Source organism: Myxocyprinus asiaticus, chromosome 50 (assembly GCF_019703515.2).
Source record: "Myxocyprinus asiaticus isolate MX2 ecotype Aquarium Trade chromosome 50, UBuf_Myxa_2, whole genome shotgun sequence".
NCBI classification, from domain to species: Eukaryota; Metazoa; Chordata; class Actinopteri; order Cypriniformes; family Catostomidae; genus Myxocyprinus; species Myxocyprinus asiaticus.
Window position 1 is genome coordinate 1606133 of NC_059393.1, and position 27094 is coordinate 1633226.

Sequence of the window (27094 nt, forward strand, 5' to 3'; positions counted from 1 at the left end):
AACAGTGACTTTGAGAAGGACTCTTATACAAGTGATGAAGAGGAATGTGGAGATGCCTGTGAACTGGAAAAGGAGAATAAAAAACCCAATGACTGCCCATCGGATGATTATGTGGACATCATGCCAACAAAACCAAGCCATTCAAGAACACGACCATGCCCCGTGACAGGTATCGTTAGCTGAAAATTGTTTTAATCAGTCTCAACACTGATTTTTCAGGTCAGGATATCACTAATGATGCCGTCTCCCTGAACATGGCTATGAACAGAGTTAAACATAGTAAATGCCAAAGTCATTTTCATTCAGTTCATCAGGTTTTGTAAATACATATTTGATGTATATATGAACATATTTTTATAATAAAAATTTTTCATAAAAATATGACTTGTCTGATTATCATTATTGTGTGATTATTAGTGTATGATATATAGGCTACTGTTATGGGGCTACATAAGCAGTTCACCCTGCAAATGAACCATTAGATGTTCTCTACATTTGTTCAGACAGTGAGTAAAATCACTGAAATTCTGCTACCCAACAGGCCCAACGTTGCAATATTACAACTTTTCCCTAAAAACGTACTAAAATGTCAAAAATGTCAAAACCCATTTATTTCTGCATTAGAGGCCTCCAACAACAACATATAAAAGGTGAATTCTTTTTTTTTTTTTTCTATATTTGGGTCTCACAGGGTTAACACTTACATATTTTAATAATTTTAAACCATGACTTGCACTGCACATAAACAACTAATATTGGCATTATATTCATGTTGTTTATCCAGAGGGGAACTGGCCCCCACAGTGAGCCTGCTTTCTCCCAAGGTTATTTTTCTCCATTAACCAACATCTTATGGAGTTTTGTGTTCTTTACCACAGTCACCTTCAACTTGCTCACTGGGGTTCTAAATACAATTATTATTTATTTATTTATTTTTATACACAATTTACAGTCATATTTAATCAAACTACACAATGATGACTAAGACTTTATTGATATTACAGTTTTCATTTTCTGTTAATGCATGATTTTCTGTAAAGCTGCTTTGAAACGATATGTGTTGTGAAAAGCGCTATACAAATAAAAATGACTTGACTTGACTTTCTTCTGACTGCCGTAATCCACCACTAGATTTAGTTTTTCCTCTTTCGGAAAGTCAAGGACACTTCATAGTACATTTTGTTTTTTGCTGCCGGAACAAAAGAAATGCTGTAATAATATTTGTTATGGTCTCACGATTATTCAATTTCACTCGCAAATGTGTAACATGGAAAGACATTGGGTTGTGGATACTGTTTCACGTTGACTTTTAAATTTTTTTTACCATGAGCTTTTTTTTATACCATGACTGCAACCTTCAATGAACAAGACATGCACTGTCAGACATATTTAACAATGCCAAAAAACAAAAAAACAAAATGCTAAACTTGACCAAATTAACACCCTAAACAAATAACCTTGTAACCAAACTTTGTTAGCCAAAGCTCACAGATAACTCTGAAAACAGCATGGATGGAGACAAAAATAATCAAAATTCTAATTAAAACCAACATTTTAGAATAGAAAATCACAATAATCGGCATCAACATTTCAATTTGGTCCTTGTGTTCTAGAATAACTGCATTAGCAGCCAGAAAACATATGTATCAGTTTTAGTACACAATAACAGATGTTCAATGGATTTGTTATGCCACTATGTTATGTCTGTTAAGTCAGTGTGTTATGCCACTAAAGCAGACAGACATTTATATCATTTCCTGCCATGCCCGCATAATTCATTAATTTAAATTAGAGCTGTCAAAATGAACTGTGATCAATTTAAAATGTTTTACACGTTCATTTTTCTTTAATGCGATCGACACCAATTTTCACATTAGATTTTGAAATTTGATTCAGCTCTGTGTGAGACTGGTTGGAATCATGCAGAACCTTTGTGATGTGTCCGCCCAGAGTTATTACACTAACGCACACACCACAAACACACACAACAGTGATTCTGTGTTAGTGATCAAGTGATGGGGACAGGAACTCTTACAAAAAAACACAAAAACATAATCCAGATAGGACCTAGTGACAAAAGTACTTTGTAGCCTTTGTAAGGCAGAATTTAATTACCACAGAAGCACTTCAAATCATAACTATCACCCAAAAGCCAAATACACGATACATGACACTGATAAGAGACCACTGAGGGAGCGATTTTCACGTGGAGTTCAAAGCGGTGCTTGATGCCCTAAAACGAATCATGTGAATTCCATTTCCGAAGCGAATAGCTAAAGAGAGATTCAATGTGCATTGCAATGAATAAGCAACCTATGGGGACTAGATCTTTCAATTAGTCAACCTCCCATTTAGACTTTGGGGAACGGTTAATGATACTTCAGTTGGTGCTATCTTAGTGCATCTGTGGAAGGCTTTGTTTAGAAGATGCTAATTAAGCATTATTGTTAAATACTGTCTAGTTTTCCTCCCTAAAAAAGAAATAAATGCATTCTGACAGGAAAATTGAAATTTTCTATGAAATATTATGCGATTAATTGCGATTAAACATATTAATCGACTGACAGCACTAATTAAAATGTAATGAAACTCAATTATAAATGGCCTGAAGTACAACAGATGAACTCATATTGGGCACTTCTGTAACTGCCATGTTTTACTCTCTGTTGTCCTGGAAGTACAGATTTACGTATTGTAAGATGTGGTCAACGGCTTTGAGCAGTAGAACATCAGTGTTTTCATCCAGGTCCAGCTCTGAGCAATAGTTTTTCACTGGGACAATATAGGATGTGGCCATTCCCAGCAGAGCTGCGGCCTTCACCATCTAGATAGATTAGTACATGACATAATTTATGACATGGAATTTATACATTTAGCTGTAAATGGTATAAGTAAAACCATCAAGTAAGACGAACCGCCTGCTGAATGATTTGGCTCTGGTACACCTGGGTGATGTCACTTCCTGTAGCTCTACAAACTTGGTCCACATGAGTCAGTAATGCCACTTGGTGTACACCTGTATTTTGAAAATTATTTTAGATTAGCATGATTGTAGTATAATACAAATTATATATATATATATACATATATATACACACACACACACACACACACACACACACACACTACCGGTCAAAAGTTTTGAAACACTTACTCATTCTTTTTTTCTTCAAGAAAAAATTAGAATAATAGTAAAGTCATTAAAACTATGGAATAACATAAATAGAACTATGGGAATTATGTTGTGACTAAACAAAATCCCAAATAAATCAAAACTGTGTTATATTTTAGCATCTTCAAAGTAGTCACCCTTTGCCTAGAATTTGCAGACATGTACTCTTGACATTTTCTCAACCAACTTCTTGAGGTATCACCCTGGGATGCTTTTTAAACAGTATTGAAGGAGTTCCCATCTATGTTGGGCACTTATTGGCTGCTTTTCTTTATTATTTGGTATTATTTTTGTAAAATAAATTTTAGTTTTATAATGAAATAAATTAATATGGTGGCACAATTATATTTTTGTCTACAAAACTAATTTCAAACATTTAAGCATACGCCTTCAGATCAAAAGATTTTTAAGATCATGAGAAACACTTCAGTCAAGTGTTTCGAAAGTTTTGACTGGTAGTGTGCATATATATATATATATATATATATATATATATATATATATATATATATATATATATATATACTAAATACACAGGGCCACTAAGGGCGGTGCAACCGGTGTGGTCATATATATGTATAACCACAAGCAGCAATTATCGGGGTCCAAGAAGTTTGAAAAAGTGGAGAAAATGACCTATAGCGAAACAAACTCGTGTTAATTTCTGTGCACCACTTTAAGTTTTCTGAAAAACCTACCTTTTCTAACTCCTGGACCGTTGGGATGATTCGCACAAAATTTTGTATGTTCTAGAGACCCTCAAAAAGTTATTGTGTAGAAAAAAGTTTTTGGACGTGGCCAAAAATCTTTTACATTTTGTCATGTGGGCTTGTAGATGATACGTGCAAAATTGCATGCGAATCGGACCAACGGTCTAGGAGGAGTTTGATAAAGTAGGTTTTTCTTAAAAATCAAAATGGCAGAAAACTTTATAGACAGAAATGAAATGGTTTTAGTATCTTAATTACGTATGAAATATACTGAAGCTGCAGGACACAATTATTTTTTTTTTGGAGGGATTTTCTCCCCTTTTTCTCCCAATTTGGAATGCCCAATTCCCAATGTGCTTTTTAAGTCCTTGTAGTGGCATAGTGATTTGCCTCAATCCAGGTGGTGGAGGACAAATCCCAGCTGCCTCAGCGTCTGAGACCGTCAACCCACACATCTTATCATGTGGCTGTTTGAGCGTGTTGCCACAGAGACATAGCACATGTGAAGGCTTCACGCCATCCACCGCGGCATCCGCACTCAACTCATGCACCCCACTGTGACCGAACTCCAAACTCAAATCAACACAAACAGCACATGAAAACAAGGAATCAACTTTTATCAAAATATCTAAATCTGAGTGCCCAGGATCTCACAGACATAACTCTGAACCCTCGACCAAAATTCTTGAATCTTACTACAGTACCAAAAAACGTGGGCTATGTCCCCATCCTCTGATTGAGGGAGTCCAATAAAAACGATGCAGAATCTTAAATCGAATGAGGTGCACCTTTGCATCCCTAGACATAGACTTGACATTTTAAAAAAATTCTTCATCCTCCAGTACTAAATTCAAGTCTCTCTCACATAACTTCTTAAGAGATGTCAAAACCCCATCCCCTAGATTCTGAATTAGCCAGGAATAGTACACTGAAGCCTCGTGACCCCTACAGAAAGCCGCTAGTACCATCTCAAGAGTGTCTGCAGCTTTAGGGGGCTGCGTACTACACCAAAAGGTGGTACAAAGTAGATGGCATAGCTGTAAGTACCTGAAGAATTGAGATCCCAAACCGCTGTATAATATTTTCAAAGGATCTCAATGCTCCATTTTCATACAGGTCACCCAGCGTAGCAACTCCCTTCTCAATCCATTCTGTCCAGCAAAAAGGGGACTTGTTAATACACAATTTTGGGTTTAACCAAACACTTGCGGCAACGTTCAGGTAAATGTCCGAATTGAGCACACGGGAAACTTTTGTCCACACTAACTGCATGTGTGAGATAACGGGATGTGTCTCTCCGGGCAGCTTGGTAGAGAGACATTGCAATGGCAAGATAGGGGCAAGGACCTCCTGTTCAATAAAGAGCCAGGGAGGAGCTCTTTCAGGTGGAAGCAAACAATGCACCAAATGTCTGAGACCAAAAGCATAATAGTAAAACAAAATCTTGGGGAGACCTAACCCACCTTCGTCAACTGGCCTGTGTAACTTGTTAGAATGCATTCGAGGACGTTTACCACTCCAGATAAATGATTTAGCTATACTATCAAATTGTTTAAAATAAAAGAGGGGAACTTCAATGGGGAGAGACTGTAATAGGTAGTTACATTTTGGAAAACAATTCATTTTTATAACATTAACCTTCCCGATCATAGATAAATGTAATGAAGCCCACCTGTCCACATCACTCGAAAACTTTTTTATTAAAGGGTCAAAATTAACTCTGGGAATAAAATACCCAAATACTTAATGCCGTTTGGGCCACTGAAAGGCACCCGGCTGAAAAGCCGTTACCGGGCAGTACGCTGTCAGAGGCAAAGCTTTGGATTTAGACCAATTAACTCTGTATCCTGAGAATTTAGAAAAGGAATTGATAATTCTGTGGAGGCAAGGCATAGATGATCTAGTGGGGTCGGAGACGAATAATAAAATATCATCTGCGTAAAGCAAAAGCTTATGCGCCAGACCTCCCACCATCACCCCTGGAAAATCATCTTCCTTTCTTATCGTGGCTGCTAATGGTTCCAGGGCAAGACAGAACAATAATGGGGAAAGAGGGCAACGCTGCCGGTGCCCCTACCCAGAGTAAAATAATCTGAAATTAATCCATTTGTTTGCACCGCCACTACCGGATGTCTATAAAGTAACTTAATCCATCCAATAAAAGTATTCCCGATCCAATATATTTCTAAAATCTTAAAAAGATAATCCCATTCTACCATATCAAGTGAAATGGTAGCGACCAGAGACTGATCATTCGCCACTGACCACATGATATTGATGAAACGCCTAATGTTATCAGAAGAGCAACGACCCCGAATAAAACCCACCTGATCTATATGTATAAGAGATGTTATAACTTTACTTAATCAGTTAGCCAGAATATTTGACCATATTTTAACGTTTAGCTGGATCAGGGAAATTGGACGGTAACTCTTACACTCGCTTGGATCTTTGTCCTTTTTAAGAATCAAGATAGATCCGGGCTTGTATCATGGCTGGAGGAAGCTTTCCATTCTTTAATGATTCCATATAAACTTCTAACAAAAGTGGAGCCAGTTCTGTATCATAAGATCTAAAAAATTCAGCGGCAAAGCCATCTGGCCCCGAAGTTGCCTGTAGGCAGGGCCTTAATTACCTCGTCAAGCTCCTCCAAGTATATCTCAGAATCAATAGAATTTTTTTGCTCAGTCGACAATTTTGGGAGTTCTAAAGGTTCCACAAAGTTTCTAATATCCTCATCAGTAGATGAAGATGTGGAACTATAAAGATCAAGATAGAAATCTTTGAAAGCATTATTAATATCAATGGCTGAGGTAAATATTTCACCACCAGCAGATTTCACTGAGGGAATGGTAGAAAAAGACTCTCTCTGCTTTTTATATCTAGCCAGAGTTTTCCTGCTTTGTCCCCCGACTCAAAGTATGACTGTCTGAATAGCCAAAATTCCACCTTCCGTAACATAATAGTATTATATCTGTATTTCAATTGGGTCAATTCTCTGAGGCCATCAGACAACATTCAGCGCTTCAGCTCTGCCTCGGCACTTTTAATATTCCCTTCCAACTCCGCGAGTTCTTGGGCTTTGGATTTTTTGATGAATGAGGTATACTGTATGATCCGACCCCTAAGAACCACCTTAAGTGCCTCCCAAGCCACGCCCACAGAGGATACTGAGGACCAGTTGGTCTCCATATAAACATTGATTTCAGCCTTTAACATTTGTTGGAAATCAGGATTTTGCAAAAGGGATACATTAAAGCACCAACTATATGATTTATGTTTCTCCATATGTGGCAACACCTCTAAACACACCAGGGCGTGGTCTGAGACTAAGATGTTTCCAATTGAGCAATCAACAACAGCTAAAATGAGGGACTTAGATATATATATATATATATATATATATATATATATATATATATATATATATATATATATATATATATAAATCTATTCTAGAATAAATCTTATGGACCGATGAAAAAAATTTGTAGTCCCTACCAGATGGTTTCAAAAGTCTCCAAATATCTGTATTACCAAGATTTTTACACATCCTGTGAAGTGTCAGTGTTGCTTTAGGGGGATTGCACACTTTTGCTTCATTATTATCAAGAGTCCATCAAAAGATTAAAGTCACCTCCCAATATTATATCATGAGGGGTGCCAATGGTTTGCAACATCCCTTCAAGATCTATAAAAAAAGCTCTGATCATCAAAGTTAGGTGCGTAAATATTAGCCAAAATCAACCTTTGCCCCTGAATTTCTGCTAAAACAATAATGACTCTTCCTAATTTATCTTTAATGTGTTTGAGGCATTTGAATTGTAGATGTTTACTTATCAATGTAATGACTCCCCTGCTCTTACTTGAGCCTGCACTAAAGAAAACATTTCCACCCCATATCTTCCCAAATTCTTCAGCTTCCTGTGGGGAAAGATGCATTTCTTGGAGAAAAACTATATAATATTTCTTACGTTTAAGAAAAGAAATAGAGGATGCGATGGCTGTTACGATCTTGTGAGACAACGGGTGCAATCTATCATGGCGGCGCCCTGTACGCAGCTAAAACAAAAACAAACCAATCTACATTTAACACTACTATTACAACTTCCATCGCTCTAATACAAGAACAGGATCAAAACCCACCATGGAAACCTTGGAAAAGTTTATAAACGACTACTTCAGCAGACTGACCAGCATGCCACAACCACAAAAGAAACAACCACACCGGGAATACTCAGCAGAGTCTGAGGAGGGAACTACAACAATAGAGGTGGGTCTCCTAGAATCAATAAACAACAAACTGGCAATTCTTGAACTACTCCATCAAGACATAAAAAATCTTAAGACCAGCCTTGAATTTAGTCAGTCCCAGATAAAGTCATTGCAAAAAGACAACAACGAAATACATACAAAGATATCAGAACTCACAGCAACAATCAACAGTTTCACAAACGAAAATACACTGTTAAAAGAATCCATACTAGACATCCAGTGCTGTAGTATGCCAGACAACCTGATCTTCTCCGGTATACCAGAACAAATCCAAGATAACCCAGAACAAGCGATCAAAGATTTCATGCATTCTAATCTTAAACTCCCAAAAGAGACTGTCAACAATATTACCTTTCACCGTGTCCTCCGCCTCAGATCTAACAACAATAAAAACCCAGACACTAAACGTCCACGTCCCATCATTGCAAAATTTGAGCACTACAAACAGAAAGAACTGATCAAGAGCAAGGGTAAAGAGCTGCGAGGAACTAGCTTCGGACTTAACGATCAATTTCCACGGAAGATTCAGGACCGACGGAGAATACTGATCCCACTCATGAAACAATTTCGCCAAAATGGAAGGAAATCTGTCCTCACTGTAGACCTCATATGTTGATGGCCAGCTTTACAGAAATGACACTATATACTGGTTATAATCCATTACGAAAGGAAGAACGGAAAAATAATGTTGCCTACCTAATCACCTACCTCCCGCATTCAAAATCTGTGTATTCATTTGAAAAAAAGTGTCCTCATTGTTTCATGACGTGTTTGTCTGACATTGAATGTGCACTGTATGTATATTTTCTGTCTATATCATATAATAGGGTAGAGATACTTATATTTAATATCGAATAAAGCTACATACTATCTTAACACAGAATGTCACATCTAAAATTGGTAAGCTGGAATGTACGAGGCATTAATTCACCAGCTAAAAGATCCAAAATTTTAAACCACCTTAAAAAACTTAAGGCAGATATATGTTTATTGCAAGAAACTCACCTTTTGGAACCAGAGCACAAGAAATTAACAAATACACAATTAACACAAATATATTCTGCATCCTATACCTCAAAGAAAAGAGGTGTAGCTATATTAATCAATAAAAACATAGCAGTTATTAATCATTCAACCATATGTGATCCAGAAGGACGATAAGTTATCATCAATATAACTGTGGCAGCGGGGCGTGGTCGAGCGTCCGTCGGGAGAGAGAGAGAGCAGTAAGGGTGCATACACCTGAGCCAAATTATGACTAACACCTGTCTCTAATTGTAGTGAGACTGGGGAAAGCGGCATAAAAGGGCCATGTCTGAGAGAGACTGGGTCGAGAGCCTTACTGTGAAGCTGATGTGTTATTGTGAAGCTGATGTGTTATTGTGAAGCTGACGAGTTAGTGTGAAGCTGATGTGTTATTGTGAAGTTGTAAACCAGAGAAGTGGTCAATTAAAAGTTCCCTACCTGTGTTTGAAGAATCCAGCTCCCGGTGTCCTTCCTTGTTACAATAACCTTAAACAATAAAATACTGACCATCGCTAATATTTATGGACAAAACATGGATGACCTGCAATTTTTCTATAATTTTTTCTCTTCAACAGCCAACCTCTCCCAATCAGCTATCATAATTGGAGGAGACTTTAATACAGTTATTGATCCAATACAAGACAAATTGAACCTGCCATCACACTTTAAACCGTGGCAATCTACAGAAACCATCAAACAATATATGATTGACCTTGGTCTTGGCAATAGCTGGAGACTTACAAACCCAAACTCAAGAGAATACACCTATTTCTCAGCAGTTCATAAATCGTATTCGCATACTGGTTATTTCTTAACAAGCAATTCCCTCATTCCAGACATCTTAAATACAACATTAAACCCTATCATTATCACTGACTATGCACCAATCACTATAACTATCAATAACAGGAACGCTATAAAAAAATCATTTAGATGGAGGATGAATACATCATTACTTCAAGACAAAGACTTTAGTGAATACTTTAAAAAAGAATGGGCATCCTTCATGGAAACAAACAACACACCAGATATCTCTGCACTAACTCTCTGGGAGACAGCTGAAGTTGTATTAAGAGGAAAGATCATCATATTCTACATACAAATATAAAAAGGAACAAAAATTAGAAAAAGAATTAGAAAATAAAATACACACATTACACAATATTTATTCTCATAATCCCAATGAACAGACTTTAAAGGAGATAAATAAAACAAAAGGTGACTACGAAGATATTATAAATAAAAGGATAGAATTTCAAAAACTATGCCTAAGATATACACATTTTTAACATAATGACAAATCAGGTAAATACCTTGCTAATTTACTCAAACGTAACAGAGAAAAGACACTTATCCCGGTAATTAAGAACCCAGAAGGGAAGAGACTCCACACCTTACAAGACATCAATGACACTTTTCGTACATTTTATAAACATCTGTACAGTAATGACAAAGAACCAAAAATTAAAGACACTAATTAATTCCTTAATAATATAATACTACCCAGTCTAACCACAATCCAAAGAGAATCATTAGAAGAATCTATATCAGAAATTGAATATAAACAGGCTCTCGACTCACTATCAAATAATAAAGCCCCAGGTTTAGATGGATACCCACCAGAATACTACAAACACTTTTGGTCAACTATATAACCATTATTCTTGCGAATGACGTCAGAAATTAAAAATACTTCTTCTATCCCATCTCACATGAACGCAGCATTAATTTCAGTCCTACTTAAACCAAACAAAGACCCAACATTATGCACTAGTTATCGCCCATTATCCCTTTTCAATACTGATTTAAAAATAATTAGTAAAGCTCTGGCCACATGTCTTGAATCAGTAATTTCATCTCTCATCCATCCAGACCAAACAGGTTTCATCAAAGGACGCCAGTCATCAAACAATACCAAACGATTATTCAACATAATGAACCTATGTAAACAAAACAAAAAAACAAAAAGACAATAATCGTATCACTGGACGCAGAAAAGGCTTTTAATAAAGTCTGTAGGTACTTTCTTCATACAACACTTAAGAAATTTGAGTTCGGAAACTCCTTTAATTCACTGGATTAAAACATTATATAATACACCACTAGCATCTGTTATAACGAATGGCATAATATCATCATCATTCCAGCTTCAGCGAGGGACTCGACAAGGGTGCCCCTTATCACAATTACTCTTCGCTCTATTTATAGAACCTCTAGCCGCTGCAATAAGACAGAATGATAATATTTCTGGAGTTTTAACACACAACCAATCATAAAATTTCTTTTTACGCAGATGACATATTACTTTTTGTACAAAATCCCAAAACATCACTTACAGAAATAATTAAACTCATCAACGAATATTCTACCATATCAGACTACTCCATAAACTGGACCAAATCAACAATTTTACCATTAAATATGAAACCACATGACACGAGCATACAGGACACACCATTCACAATAAATAATATTACATACTTAGGAATAAACATAACCCAGAACCTCTCGGACTTGTTTGACCTCAATTTCATTCCACTGCTGAAAACAATAGAAGATGATTTAACTCGATGGATGAACCTACCACTTTGCATAATAGGTCGTATTGCAACAGCTAAAATGTGTATACTACCAAAAGTCCTTTATCTATTCACCATGACTCCGGTACAACCAACTAAGAAATGGTTTACATCATTAAATCAAACAATTAACAAATTTTACTGGAAAAAAAGAATCCTAAAATAAGTTTACAAACACTTCAAAAACACAAAGCTCAAGGCAGTCTAGCAGCACCAAATTTTCAACACTATTGCTTAGCATCTCATCTACAATACTTTTTTTAAATGGATCAAATGTGACAGTTTCCAAAACCCATGGCTAGAGTTAGAACAAGCAGAATATAAAGAAATAACCATATCTGATCTCCCATCACTCACAAAAAAAATCAAACAGCAAAATCTTTTTAAGAATATGACGATTAAAACAACTCTCACTGCTTGCTGGCAAATTAATACATTGACAAACCATGAGCTCACACCACACATCAACTCACCTATATGGCATAATCCTGATTTTACTATCAACCAAATTCCGCTTAACAATATTAAATGGAAAGAGAAAGGCATCACACATCTACATCACCTGTTTACTGGCAAAACCTTCATTACATTTACAGAATTAATACAGAAATTTAACTTAGGAAAAGAACATTATTACTATTACCTAAAAATTAGGAATTCTATTAAAACCACAATTGGAAACAAAGATATTGCACAACCTCCCCCAATTCTAAAACATATCACCACAATTAGTGACTCAGTAAAAACACTTACTAAACTATACACTTTAATATCGTCTATAGATACTAATACAGCAGCACCAGTTAAACAATGGGAAAAAGATCTCAATATCAACACAGATGAGAAATTCTGGAAAACAGTTTGCAGAAATACTTTTATCTTAAGCACAAACACAAATATCCAGTTAATTCAGTATATAATTTTACACAGAACATACATAACATAGCGTAAGATGTTTAAAATGGGACTAGTAACTTCTGACAGATGTAGTAACTGCAATTTAAATACACCAGACACTTACCTGCATGCACTCTGGTTATGCCCACCTGTTCATCAGTTCTGGACAGATGTCATCAGATTTCTTGAAAATGACAATCCCTGCACTCCCACTACTATGCCTTTCAGGTGACACATCTCAAATTAACCCTCCTCTTGAACATTCAGCGCTTCTGCTCATATCTCTAGCTATCGCCAAGAAAACAATATTACTCAATTGGAAAAATAAATACCAAATATCAATTACACAATGGCTACATCTATTAAGGGACCATATTATTAAAGAGAAACATACATCAGCAATTAAAAATCAATTATACAAATTTAATACAATCTTCAGCCCACTGCTCTCACCTTTAAATATTGATTAAAACTAGCTGGTGAGTTGATGCCTCAATTAAGTTATATGGTACATAAAATGGATTAATAATAATGATGGTAAATTCTATGGTACATAAATACAAATTATTTCTATAATAGATAAACAATGCCTGAGTATTATTTAATATACTGTTCTACAATTATTTATAGATTGATGTCATTTATATATATTATAATGTTCTATATGCTATACTTTATTTCATTTCTTTTTTATATATGTAAATTTAGCATATAATTGTTATTGTTATTGCTATTATTGTTATTGTTGGTGGTGGTAGTGGTGGTAGTAGTATTGATATTTATATTATTATAGAACAATTTGTCCTCCTTCCTTCTCTCCTCCCTTATAAAATCCAATTCCAAAAACATTATATATATATAAACACTTATAATTTATATACTTTATAAACTGTCTGGGTCTGGCGACTGTTCTAGTGCTGTCGGTAGGTGCGATTGGCATGTCTTGTCAGCATGGGTATTACCGGTTCGGTTTTTGATTTGCCTGGCCCCTCCCTTTGCCGCCTATGCCGGGTGGGCCCTTCTCTCATTTAACGTGACTGTGTCGGAGTGCTATCTGGGTTGGATGTGGTGTCTCTGGCTGGGGAGCTAACTGGTGCACACCACGGTTCCAGCCACAGATTACAATCTAAAAAGGGCAACCAAACAATTATTTTTGGTTATCTGTCATGTCACAAACAGACAAGGTGAGCTTGATTTGGAGGTGCCTGTCGTGGTGACCCAGCATCCTTTGTGGAGGAAGAAACAGCGGAGCACAGAGGCTTAACTGCTGGTACGGGGGTTGGGTTTTGCCGGTGGTGGGGAGGGGGGGCCAGGTGGATCAGAGGTGGGGTTGGTGTCTGTGTTGGGGGGGTCTGTTGGTTGTGCTTGCCGGCGGTGGTGGAGCGGCTGCCAGACCTAGAGAGTTGTGTATATCTGCAATCATTTTATTGACTGGTCTAAAATCTCATAAAGCTGAGATGATATTATTATTATTAATATTACTACTACTACTGCTATTACTACTATTATTGTTGTTATTGTTATTATTATTATTATTATTATTATTATTGCTACTACTACTATTGTTGTTATTGTTATTATTATTATTGCAACTACTACTGCTACTACTACTACTACTATTGTTATTATTATTGTTATTATTACTACTACTACTACTACTACTACAGCTATTATTATTATTACTATTATTGTTTCAAATTGTCTTGATATCTATCTATCACTCAGTGAGTTTATATCTATATCTTTTTATCTCTCTCCACAACATCACCAGAAAAATGTCATTAATGATAATGATTACTATTATATAACACTAAATTAAACTATTGCTTAAACTTATCACTGTACCTGTATACACTACTATACCTATACATCTATTTATATATATATATATATATATATATATATATATATATATATATATATATATATATATATTATATGTTTGTGTGTATATGTGTCATTGGTCTCTTACTTTGTATAAGCTGCTATGTCTTGTTAATTTGTGGTTTGTTCAATAATAAAATAATAATAATACATGATATATATATATATATATATATATATATATATATATATATATATATATATATATACATGATATATATATATATAGCCATTCAGTTTCCTCAGACAGTCAAAGGAGTGTTCAGTGAGCCTCCACAAAACAAACTCCAGCCAATAGAAGGCATCAGCACAAAGAACGAGCAGATTCATCCACAGAACTGTGTTATTCCATAAAACAAACTCCAGCCGCTAGCGGAACCAACATAAAAAGAAACAAAACAGGCGTCCCGGTTCCTCGGACGGACAAGAGTGTATTGAGCGAATCAAGTTCAGAGGCCACATAAGAAACACACCATGATTTCCTCAGTCCATCAACTTGATAAAAGACATCGCATGTTGTGGGCACGTAGATATTTTGTGGCCATCCTTAGTATCCATTCTCAATCTGGCTGGGAACTTCAGTGTAAAAGCGATCTTCCGTCAATGCTGAAGTTTCTTGAAGGAGTATTATTCCCCAAAACATACTCCAGCCACTAGGTGGAACCAACACAAAAAGAAACAAAAATGGCACCCTGCTTCCTCAGACAACCAAGAGTAAGTACAGTGAGTCAATCCACTTACATGAGAAACACCAAATGGCTTACTCATTCCAATGATTTTATGAAAGACTTGCTTGGGCCATGTAAATACTTTGCGGCCATGCTCAGTATCTATTCTCAGTTTGGCCGGAACCATCAGTGCAAAAGCGATCTTCCATTGATGTAAGAGTTTCTTGCATTCCTTGAATCGATCATGTTTCTCTCTTGTCGAATTTGCAAAGTCTGGGAACAAGAAAATGCTGTTATTCTTCCAAGAAAGCTTTCCTTTACTCCTCATGCAACACAAGATATTTATCAGATGATCTCAGGAATTTGGCCAGAATTGATCGGGGCCTGTCTCCCTCAGCGGATCTGCGAGCCGGGACTCTGTGAGCTCACTCGATTTCCAACTTGTGGCCTGTTATGTCAAGCAGACACGGAAAGAGCTCGTCTAGGAATTTCACCATATCTCTGCCCTCCTCATGCTCAGGAATTCCAACAATTTGGATGTTATCCCGCCTGCTCCTATTCTTGAGATCTTCCAACTTTTCCCAAACGGTTTCCACGTCTATCTTAGTCGCTAGCGGATTAGCGGATAATTCCCTTTCCGATGACTCCAGATAATCGATCCTTCTCTCGACGTCCGACACTCTTGTAACCAACTCAGAGAATTTCGTTTCCATTGCCGTAATCAATCGATGTATTACAGCAAGATCCTCCAAGTCTGCAACAACCTTCGTCAGCATCACAGACATGCTCGCCAGTAGACATGTCAGGATTTTGACTTCTTTGCCATATTGACTTCAAAGAACAAATATGTAGCAGGGTGTATCGAATTTCACCGGATTATAACACAAAATAATTAAAAACTTGCAAAATGCGCAGAGCTCGTCGTTTACATGTCCGTTCCTCGCATGCGTCCATGAAAAACTCTCTAGTCCATATGGTTAAAATTGCATATTGTAGTGCCACCAAGGGTCGGATGGGTGCATGTGTTCACGTAGTGGGGGGGATTTAAGACCATTCTTCCAAATGTTGTGTCTCTAGGACTTAGGTTTTTACCAAGGCAGAAAAGAAGAACAATAGGAGGAGGAAGAAGAAGAAAAACAGTACAAATACAATACTTCTGTGATTGGATCCCTAAAAATTCAGGGTTCAAAATGAACACTCGCCAAGCATAAAATAGGTGTAATTAAAATTTGGCTTTGGAGGTTAAAATTGCTTGCCAGTCGGGCAGTTACTTTGTTTAGAACTGCAACATACATGGTGAAGTGATATGGAACTGCAGTGTGGTTAACAAACCTGAAACTACTTCAATGTGGTGTAATTGAAAACAAGGGTGTAAAAATGAATCAGCACCTTTGGAAAGTGGCAACCAATTTGAATCAAGACTTCAACAATATCATGGTTTAAAATAAAAGTATTGTGACACTCCTTATTTTGAATGTCACACATTTAAGGGAAGTCAAAGAACAGGTTTTTCCCAAGATAATTTTGAAACCAGTAAATTCTTCACTGACACAAATAAAACAATAGGAGTGCTGGTTTCTCATGCTTGACACAGATATGACCGCAAATCAAGACTGCATGACTGTGATACACATATGATTCATATCTGGGATTGTCTTCACAACTCACCTAATTTGCTGATGTGATCTCTTAACTGTTGGAAGGTTGTGCCAAAGCTTTTGGCGTAGGAATTGACTTTTGAGCCATCGACTACAAATACTACACAATGCACTTTGTCTCTGGTGCTTGGTTTCTTCACATAGCCCACAGTATCAGATCCAATAGGCTGCTCAGGGCTAAACTGCAAAACCAGAAAATGTTTTACTGGAGTACAGTAGATATGGCAAACCATTCACAAATTTTGAAAGAATGAGTGCACTGTTAAAAAATATTTGTAATTTTAATGGAAAAGGAATGTACAATGGTAAAATATTTATTATACACAAATAATATGGTAAATATATATATATATATATATATATATATATATATATATATATATATAAATAACTTTACTGTAAAAAAAATATGTTGCTTTAGAGGTGAAATTTATGAATACTGTAACATAATTTTACCAAAAAAAAGTGATTTAATTTAATTTACAATATTCCAAACTAGGGCTGCACAATAATAACAAAATAATGACTGTTTATTATTTCTCTTGATATTGTAATTGTGATCAATTTGACTAAAACAATTGACATTAAAATACTTATTTTGGGTGGATCAATAGCATGCTATATTTTTCATTATAAATTAAATATATAAATATTTATAACATATAAATATTATAACATATATATTATAAATATTTAAGGCTGTTATTTACCTTATAATTAACTCGGTGTTTCAGAAAATATACATTTACCTTGAAAGTACATGTACTTTTACTGTAAAATGTTGTTAAAATTCTGTTGTTGTTGTTTTGTCGTGTTTTTTTATTGTGTGTAAGAAGTATGATCTTATAATTTTTGTAGGAAAGGCCAATCCCAGAAGTACCAATGTGACCCATGACATTTGCTAATATTTTCTTTAAAAAATGTTTTTCATAGTTAAGTGCACAGGTGTATTTCATATTACATTTATTTAGTTAAGCTATATTACATTAGTGTCATGTGTGTTACTCTATTGGCATTTTGTAATTTTGTGTATAACACAGTGTCCTATTTCTATGTTATTACTGAAATTTAGATCATTATGTGGTCTTCCATTGTACCATCTGTGTTATTATGGTGGTTATCAGTACAAGCAGTAGTAAAAGTACCAAGCAGATTATTTGAACCTTAATGTAATTTCATTCGGTAATGCCTGAAACATTACAATGTATTTTTTACAATTCTGGCAACCACGGTTGCAAGTGTTTACTGTTTATATACACACACACACACACACACACACATATATATATATATATATATATATATATTTTACAGAGTTTCAAAAGTGTTTTTCAAAGTGTACCTGATGTCCCTCTGGGGCATGTCCGGTAATGACAGACAGAGCATCATGAAGAGTGAGTCCAGTGGTTTCACTTTCACCCACACCCATCACATCACACAATACTAAAGAAGTAGGCTCATCTGCCTTCTCTCCAGCTCCTCTGATGGTGAACGAGCAAAGCTGACAAACACAAAGAAGAACACGACAGAGTTTCAGTTTTTGGCACTTTCCATGAGGATAAATATAGGCCATGAAACTCATAAAAGTTTATTTTTCAGCAAAGTATCAATCGAAGGAGGTGCATAACCTTTAAAAAGTGTTGTTTGTCCACTTCAAGAGGTTAAAAAATTAGCAGCTTCATTTTACATTTCTTTTATAGTTACCAAAATATGGGGTATGTCTGAGAGTAGAACCTTGGTTTGTGTGATTTTTTTATATTATAAAACATGAAGGCCAAACAGTTCCCAAATAAAGGATACCAATTCACTCATGCAATCTCTCAAATTTCATGGGCATATTGTTATTATTTTGGTAAAACTTTACATACGTTTCCATTCTTTAATATTAGTTAATACATTAACTACATTACGTATCATGAATTAAAATAAACAATATATTTTTTACAGCATTTATCAATCTTTGTTAAAGGGGTCATGACACGAGGAATCAAATTTTCCTTGATCTTGTAAAATAATTTTCCAGGTAAAGTACGATTTAAACTCAGTCGACAGCATTTTGTGGGATAATGTTGATTACCACAAAAATTAATTTAGGCTCGTCCTTCCTTTTCTTTAAAATAAGCAAAAATCTGTGTGGCACTTACAATGGAAGTGAATGGGGCCAATTTTTGAGCGTTAAAATACTATGAAGACACAAGACATAAACAATATGTGTGTTAACATGATTTTAATGTGATAAAATCACCTACTAACCACATCTGTGTAAAGTTATAGCAAATTTTACAACTTTGTTACCATGACGATGTAATGCCAACAAACCCTAAAATTACTGTAAAAGGGACAATTTAAACAACTTCACAGCTCAAATAATACATGAGTTTAAAAAAAATTATTAATACAAGTGATTTTATAAAATCATAAGCTTCACATTTCTGCCTTTAAACCCTCCAAAAATTGGCCCCATTCACTTCTATTGTAAGTACCTGTAGCTTAACTGTTTAAAGGAGGGACGAGATGAAATTATTTTGTGTGGTAATCAACATTATGCCACAGATGCTGTTGATTGAGCTTAAATTGTATTGAACCCAGAATATTCCTTTAACATATAAGAGGTCATTGTACTATAAAACACTGTAAGTTTTAGAACTCAAAACTTCCTTTTTACTGCAAAAAGAGCATTTGCTGAAACCAAGCTGCAACAATGACTCATTCTCTACTTCCTCCACACTGTGATGTCACACTGTGGTAGACATTTGTATCTGACCACCTCCACAACAACACATCAATGAATACATTAATTTATGCATTCTGTAGTCCCGCCCAGTAGTGGGGAGGAGTGAGTTGACAGGTCAGTCAAGAGCAGAGAGCCAATCAGAACAGTGGGCATTTACTGTCAAGTCTTAAAGGAGAAGTAGCACCAAAACCGAGCGTTTCTTATAGAGGGTCAGATTGAGGGTGAAAAATGCACACACACAAAAAAACAAAAAACACCTTTGCTAATATTATAAGTGAGCGTCAAGGAACATATTAAAATAACTAAAAAAAAAAGTCATGTCATGACCCCTTTAATGTTAATTAAAAAAAAAAAAATCATTTTTTTTAAACTAACATTTCAACTGTGTGTTGAAATGAACATTAACCAAGATTAATGAATGCTGTAAAAGTATAATTCATTGTAAATTCATGTTAACAAATGGAGGGCTCTATTTTTGTGAGCACGCAAAGCGCAGCGCTATGCGCAGTGACTGTGCGCAACGTCTTATCCAATTTTCGTGCCAGAACAAAGTGCAAGTGGGCGTGTGTCGGAGTTTGTGCGCTATCTGTGGGTGTATGCAAACTGTGGTTGTGTTGTATGTTAATGAAATGGCGCAAAGCGCAATTTGCTATTTTCCTGAGAAATCTAACTAACTAATTTCAAACTAAGACATTTGAAAACCACATCTTAACTCAATATTTAAACTCTGTTCCTGCATTCAAAGTTTGGAGATTCAGCCAGCAGGAGGTAATAAAGTCCATGTCCAAACGCTGAAAACACAGTGGGATCACTGTTGTAGCCTCTTTATGAAACAAATATTTATGAGATTTGTGTTAAACTATCTTTAGGTCATGGTTTATTTTTTCAATTATTATTATTATTATTATGTTTATATTTACAATTGTATTTATGATCTAATTTGTATTAGTAATTTCCCACCTGTTATCATCGAGTGATTTTTAAGTCACTGCAAAAAGGGCCAGTGAAAGAAGTTGAAGAGGGTAAAATGTTTTGTTTACATACATTTTTTGGCCAATTCGTTATTTTGATTACATTTTTGTTTTGTTTAAAATGTGGAATTAGAATTTAGAATTATTTTTGGTTAATTTTTTTATTATTAATTTTTTGAATGAATTAAATTTCATAAAATCAAAATCGACCGGTAGAAGTGAAATGCGTGCTGATACAATCACTGTTAATACTTGCCATGATTTGTGCATCAGTAAATACAAATAATTAAAAGAACTTATGTAACCAGCTTGACCTGCTCCGAGCGGGATTCAAACCAGTGTCTCCGGAATGGGAGGCGGGCGTGCTAACGAGGAGGCTAAAGCCTCTAGCTTCAATCATTAGTGCGCCTCTTGAGGCCAGGGGAGTGAGATTTACACACACTGCACAGCTATCGCATACCAGCTGGCTCCCGTTACACTCACCCCCCTATACCTCACTCCCATCAGAGTCACGGCACCACTGTAAACGGTCCTGTAAACCCGCTCCGAGTAGGATTCGAACCGGTGTCACCGGCATGGGAGGTGGGCATGCTAACAAGGAGGCTAAAGCCTCTAGCATCAATCACTAGTGTGCCTCTTGAGGCCAGGGGAGTGAGGTTTACACACACTGCACAGCTATCACATACCACCTGGCTCCCATTACACTTAAATTCCCTATAATATAAGGGAGCATACATCCAAATTCTGACGAAAATTGAATTTTCCATGCATATAAAAGGAGCTTGTCATTATCATAGAAATATGCCTGACAATCAAGGACGCAGTTAATGCACAAAAGAACGTAATTTTCAATTCTTCTAATTCACTGCATACAGTCCATTTACACTACTAACTTCTTATGAATGTGCTGTCTTTATTTATATTGCTGGTGCTTGACAGGGTATGGACTATATAATAGGATGCAGACAGTGGAATAAGCTGAGAAAACCTCAGAACTAAACTGCACTTGATCCAAACCCACTTGCTCCTAGACTAAGTGCATTCTTGCATGAAAATACCAAAACTTAATGGCCATGCCCACTGACTTTGCACTTATGACATAGCACTGCGCTTAGCGCACTTAAAATAGGGCCCGGAGCCTTATTTTAAAGTGTTATCATTATTTTTTGTATGTGAATAGGGCATTTATTATAAATGTTATGAATATTATGAATTATGAATATGGTCCATATATAGTAAGTTGTAGTAATGTTATTTATAGTTATTATTCACCCAAGTTCCAGTCATGTTTACCTTTTTAGTGAAACTGCTAGAGGAGGACGAGCCCACCATGGCTCTGTTGATGACCCGACCAGAGAAGACAGACTGAACAGAACTGATGAAGCTGGACTTTCCAGCACCGACTGGACCGATCAGCAGAACTCTGGCTTCAGTGACCATCTCACTGGCTGGTTTAAATGACCTAACAGACTCCATCAGTGTCTCCCTCTCTCTATACACACAGTTTAAGATCATATATTTACATTGTATATATACAGTATACACACACAACGATCAGGCACAACACTAAAACCACCTGCCTAATATTGTGTAGGACTCCCTCGTGCCACCAAAGCAGCACCAACCTGCATCTCAGTATAGCATTCTGAGATGATATTCTTCTCACCACAATTGTACAGAGTGGTTATCTGAGTTACCGTAGACTTTGTCAGTTCAAACCAGTCTAGCCATTCTCTGTTGACTTCTCTCATCAACAAGGCATTTCTGTCCAGAGAACTGTCCCTCTCTGGATGTTTTTGGCACCATTCGGAGTAAATTATAGACACTGTTGCATGTGAAAATCCCAGGAGATCAGCAGTTACAGAAATACTCAAACCAGCCCATCTTGCACCAACAACAATGCCACAGTCAAAATCACTGAGATCACATTTTTTCCTCATTCTGTTGGTTGATGTGAACATTAACTGAAGCTCCTGACCCGTATCTGCTTGATTTTATGCACTGCACTGCTGCCACACGATTGGCTGATTAGATAATCGCATAGATGATTGTTGGTGCCAGATGAGCTGGTTTGAGTATTTCTGTAACTGCTGATCTCCTGGGATTTTCACACACAACAGTCTCTAGAATTTACTCCGAATGGTGCCAAAAACAAAAAATATCCAGTGAGGGACAGTTCTGTGGATGGAAATGCCTTGTTGATGAGAGAGGTCAACAGAGAATGGTCAGACTGGTTCAAACTGACAAAGTCTACGGTAACTCAGATAACCGCTCTGTACAATTGTGGTGAGAAGAATATCATCTCAGAATGCTATACTGAGATGCAGGTTGGTGCTGTTTTGGTGGCACGAAGGGGACCTACACATTATTAGGCAGGTGGTTTTAATGTTGTGACTGATTGGTGTATACAGTATATATATATATATATATATATATATATATATATATATATATATATATATATATACATACATACACTATATGTATGGAAAGAATTAAAACATTATATACAGTAGAACAATCTTGATTTAAAGCTATGGATCTACCTACTCTTTACTCCATTCTACATTTCTCCACTGCTTTGCCAACAAGGGTGTAACTGTTTTTGAGATAAAAAAAATAAATAAAAAAAATGCACATGTTTATGATTCAGACAGCAAGCTTGATCATACTTGTGAGATCTTTTGTATTTGTATCATTTGGGAATCGGCACCCAAGGGGGTTGCCACATTCGTTGTTAAACAAACTTTTAAAAGATTATTACCTCCGAGAGAGAACTGAGGTACTGTCACTGTTTTAGGTTTGCTTTCTATAATCGTTGAAGATGCATCTGGAACTGGAAGTCCAAAATTGAACGCCATTCTTGATCAGAGAAGTTAACGTTTGCTGGTGTGCCAAGAATCAAAGTTTGTTCGTGAGATGAAATGAAGCTTGTCCAATGTAATAATGTCATGAAAAACAGTAATAATCACACAGTGTCTAGTGGACACAGTTAATATATACAAACATTTTCACAAATGACACTTCATGAATAGACAATACATCAGTGTTCAGTTATGCAAAGGATTCATTGTGGAATGATTTTCAGTGTGAGCGGCACACAATGGACAGCAGTGAAAGAAATAAGATTATGGAATATACTTAATAAAGAGCAGATGGGCTTTCTAGGGACAAGAATATCAGGCTTGGGCCAGTATGCAACCACCTTTGTTTGTATAGCAAATACAAATCTGCATTTTACTCATATGGGGGCATCTTACTGCACTTTTAGCACTGTGGACTTCTAGAAAATAAAGTCTTGATAAAACATTTTTCACACTCTCATTAGTTTCTTTTTAATTTGTCTGCTAACAATGTCCAACAGTGTATGTACATGCATCACAGGAGATTTATGTCATTGATTTTTGTATTTGAAATTTCCCAGCACAGTGTGATTTCCAGCACATCTCAATTCTGAAAATGGTGTTTAATAGAATTCTGTGGTGGAAATGACACTGATGGAAATAACATTTGTAACATTTTTTAAATAAAATGGTCAACATCTTTGTCAATAAGGCTAATTTCGTGGCTAACATTTTACGTATCCTAAATACACACAATTAAATCATATTTTCACACTTTTGGCAAATTTAGCCAAAATTACAGCTTGATTGGAAATGACACCTAATAAAAATAGTCTGCTCACAAGTGATATTTCTCTTGAAAGTTTTTTGTTTTGTCTCATATTTCATGTCAAGCATGCTCTTCACTGAGTCTTTTGTCCACTTGGTTAACAAGTACACTAACTTTTGAAAAAACTTTATTAGGGCCAAAATTGTTCGGTGTGGTGGAAATGATGCCACAACTGTGGGACAGTCATTTAAAAAAATAAAAATAAAAATAGAAATAATTTTCAGACAATAAATATTGAAATGGTTCATGATTTTTTTGCTCACTCTTTTAGATTACATTGTTTTAAACATGTAATAATTTTTCTTTTTAAATATTTCATTAAATATTTTCATAGTTTAATATTGAAAGTCTCTGACAATGCTAAAACACTCAAATCTACACATTTGAAAAGTGCCAAAAATAAATGAAGGTCTAGTAAAAAGTTTATTATGTACTGAGCCCCTAGGTCTGGGAACTTTTTTTTTCTGAAATATTTGAACGCGCCCTCACAATACATTTTGCGTTCCCTCGCAATAAATTGACCATGGTTTTACTGTAGTATCCATTTTTTAACTATGGTATTCATTGTGAAACCATTGTAATAATACAGAAAAATGAAAACTATGGTAATAAAAATCATAATTTTGTGGTTACTATGGTTTTACTACAAATACCATGGTTAAAATCTGGTATTTGGAGTAGAAACAAAACCTCAAGATTAATCTATGATAAACCATGGTTACTATATGGAAACAGTATACTGTATTAACACCATGGTTACTAGTCTATAGTTTTGCAAGCACTCTAAATTTACTATTTTTTACAATAGTAAGACTGTAGTAACCATAATTCTTCTAACCATGTTTTTATGACGGAAACCATGGTTTTACGATAGTACACTGTATCCATGTAGTAACCATGGTTTTACTATAGATTAGCCATGGTTAACCCTTGTGCGTCAATAAAAAAAAGTTACTCTGAGGTCCTTCGAGGACAAAAATGTCCACGTCAAAAAACTGCCATAATAATATTATATATTAACATCAACATCAGTCCTGATCATAACTACCATATATTCATAAATTTTTTAGGATTTTAACCCTTTAAATGGCAGTTTGTTTACATAATGCCACTGTTCTAGAATTTACACACACACACACACACACACACACACACACACACACACATTTCTCAATACAAACATACAAAACACACTCTGACATCCATCACAACACACTCAAACAATTTTAGCTGCATAATTTATTCAATTGGCCTGCAATGCTCTATAATACAGCAAACAGAAATAGGAAAAAAGCATGTATTTGCTCCACAGGCTAAACATGAGAAAAATGGCACCATCTGATAGAAAATATTAACAAAATAAAATTTTGAAGCCAGTACTACGGAATGAAAGCATAATATCATAGAATTCATGATTTGGCATTAACACAGCCAAAATGATCAAAAAACAAAAATGAAAAGACAAAAATATCCCGAAGGTCGCACTAGGGTTAATCTTGTGGTAACAACAAAGTTTTTACTCCAATTACCATGGGTAACTACGGTATTTGTAGTAAAACCACAAATGTATTATTTTTATTACCATTGTTTTCGTTTTCCTGTATTATTACTATGGATTAACAAAGGAAATCATGGTTAAAATATGGTAACTGTAGTAAAACCATGGTAAATGTATTGCAAGGCAATGCAAAACTATTTCAGAAAGAAATTCCCGCCGTTCTCTAATGGGCCCGTAATAATGTGACTTTCATAACAAAAAGAAACATTTTAAAATCTTTTAGCTATAATAAAAATCAACCCCGTGCACGAAGTTGAAGAAAACCCCAGTAATGTTATTTTGACAGTCACTGTAGTTATCTTGTAAAATATTTAAAGGGCAATCATAGCTTTTGTTAAAAGTTTGCTGTATGGTATAAAAGTGAATAAAAACTGCACGGGATGAACACAACTTAAAACACTGTCTCTGACGTTCATTGCACAAGATTTATTAACGCAAGCAAGAAAATCTCGAATAAATCAACAAAAACACCCAATTAAAACATTATAAATTACTTACGGCGATCAAGTGAAAAAACAGCAGATCGAGTCAGTGAAATGTTCCTCGCATTATTGAGAAAACGAAAGTAAAGATGACAGAGACAAATCTGACCAGCAGAGAGCATTCAGGACTTTATTCACTGCAGCGCCATCTTTGTAATGGGAATAACAATGAGGCTGTGAGGGGTAGACTGACAGTGTCTTCAATGGGCTGTACTGCAGTTTAAAGTGTTTTTGGATCGTCCCGCGAACAAAACATTGATACAACATCTGTCCAAGAACATTCTTTGTACAAAGAACTTTAGAAAACATGAGTTGTTGAAAATCAGATGTGATTTAGGAGCTTTATACCGTTCGTGTCATTGAAGAGACTGTAGTCTATCCCTCACAGCCTCATAGTCGCTCAGAATCAGAATGAGCTAAATATATATATATATATATATATATATATATATATATATAGTTGAAGTGAGAAGTTTACATGCATCTTATCCAAATACATTTAAACTCAGTTTTTCACAATTCCTGACATTTAATCATAGAACACATTCCCTGTCTTAGGTCAGTTAGGATCACTACTTTATTTTAAGAATGTGAAATGTCAGAATAATTGTAGAGAGAATGATTTATTTCAGCTTTTATTTCTTTCATCACATTCCCAGTGGGTCAGAAGTTTACATACACTTTGTTAGTATTTGGTAGCATTTCCTTTAAATTGTTTAACTTGCGTCAAACTTTTTGGGTAGCCTTCCACAAGCTTCTCACTCTAAATTGCTGGAATTTTGTCCCATTCCTCCAGACAGAACTGGTG

The 27094-nt window shown here is 35.7% G+C and overlaps 1 protein-coding gene across 2 annotated transcripts; it reads right to left on the minus strand.

The window, feature by feature from the left end:
* Positions 1-975: 975 nt before the first annotated feature.
* Positions 976-26458, minus strand: ifi44g (interferon induced protein 44g). Of its 2 annotated transcripts, XM_051694540.1 has the most exons (9): positions 26303-26458; positions 23339-23460; positions 23125-23173; positions 21868-22066; positions 18212-18370; positions 16880-17051; positions 9622-9669; positions 2916-3016; positions 976-2824 (listed from the first exon to the last, which is right to left on the minus strand). In XM_051694540.1, exons 2-9 carry the CDS (start codon positions 23433-23435, stop codon positions 2657-2659), a joined length of 993 nt encoding a protein of 330 aa, XP_051550500.1. In that variant the 5' UTR covers positions 23436-23460; positions 26303-26458; the 3' UTR covers positions 976-2656. The 2 variants fall into 2 exon arrangements, with proteins under 2 accessions (XP_051550500.1, XP_051550502.1); XM_051694542.1 differs by lacking the exon at positions 9622-9669.
* Positions 26459-27094: the final 636 nt, after the last annotated feature.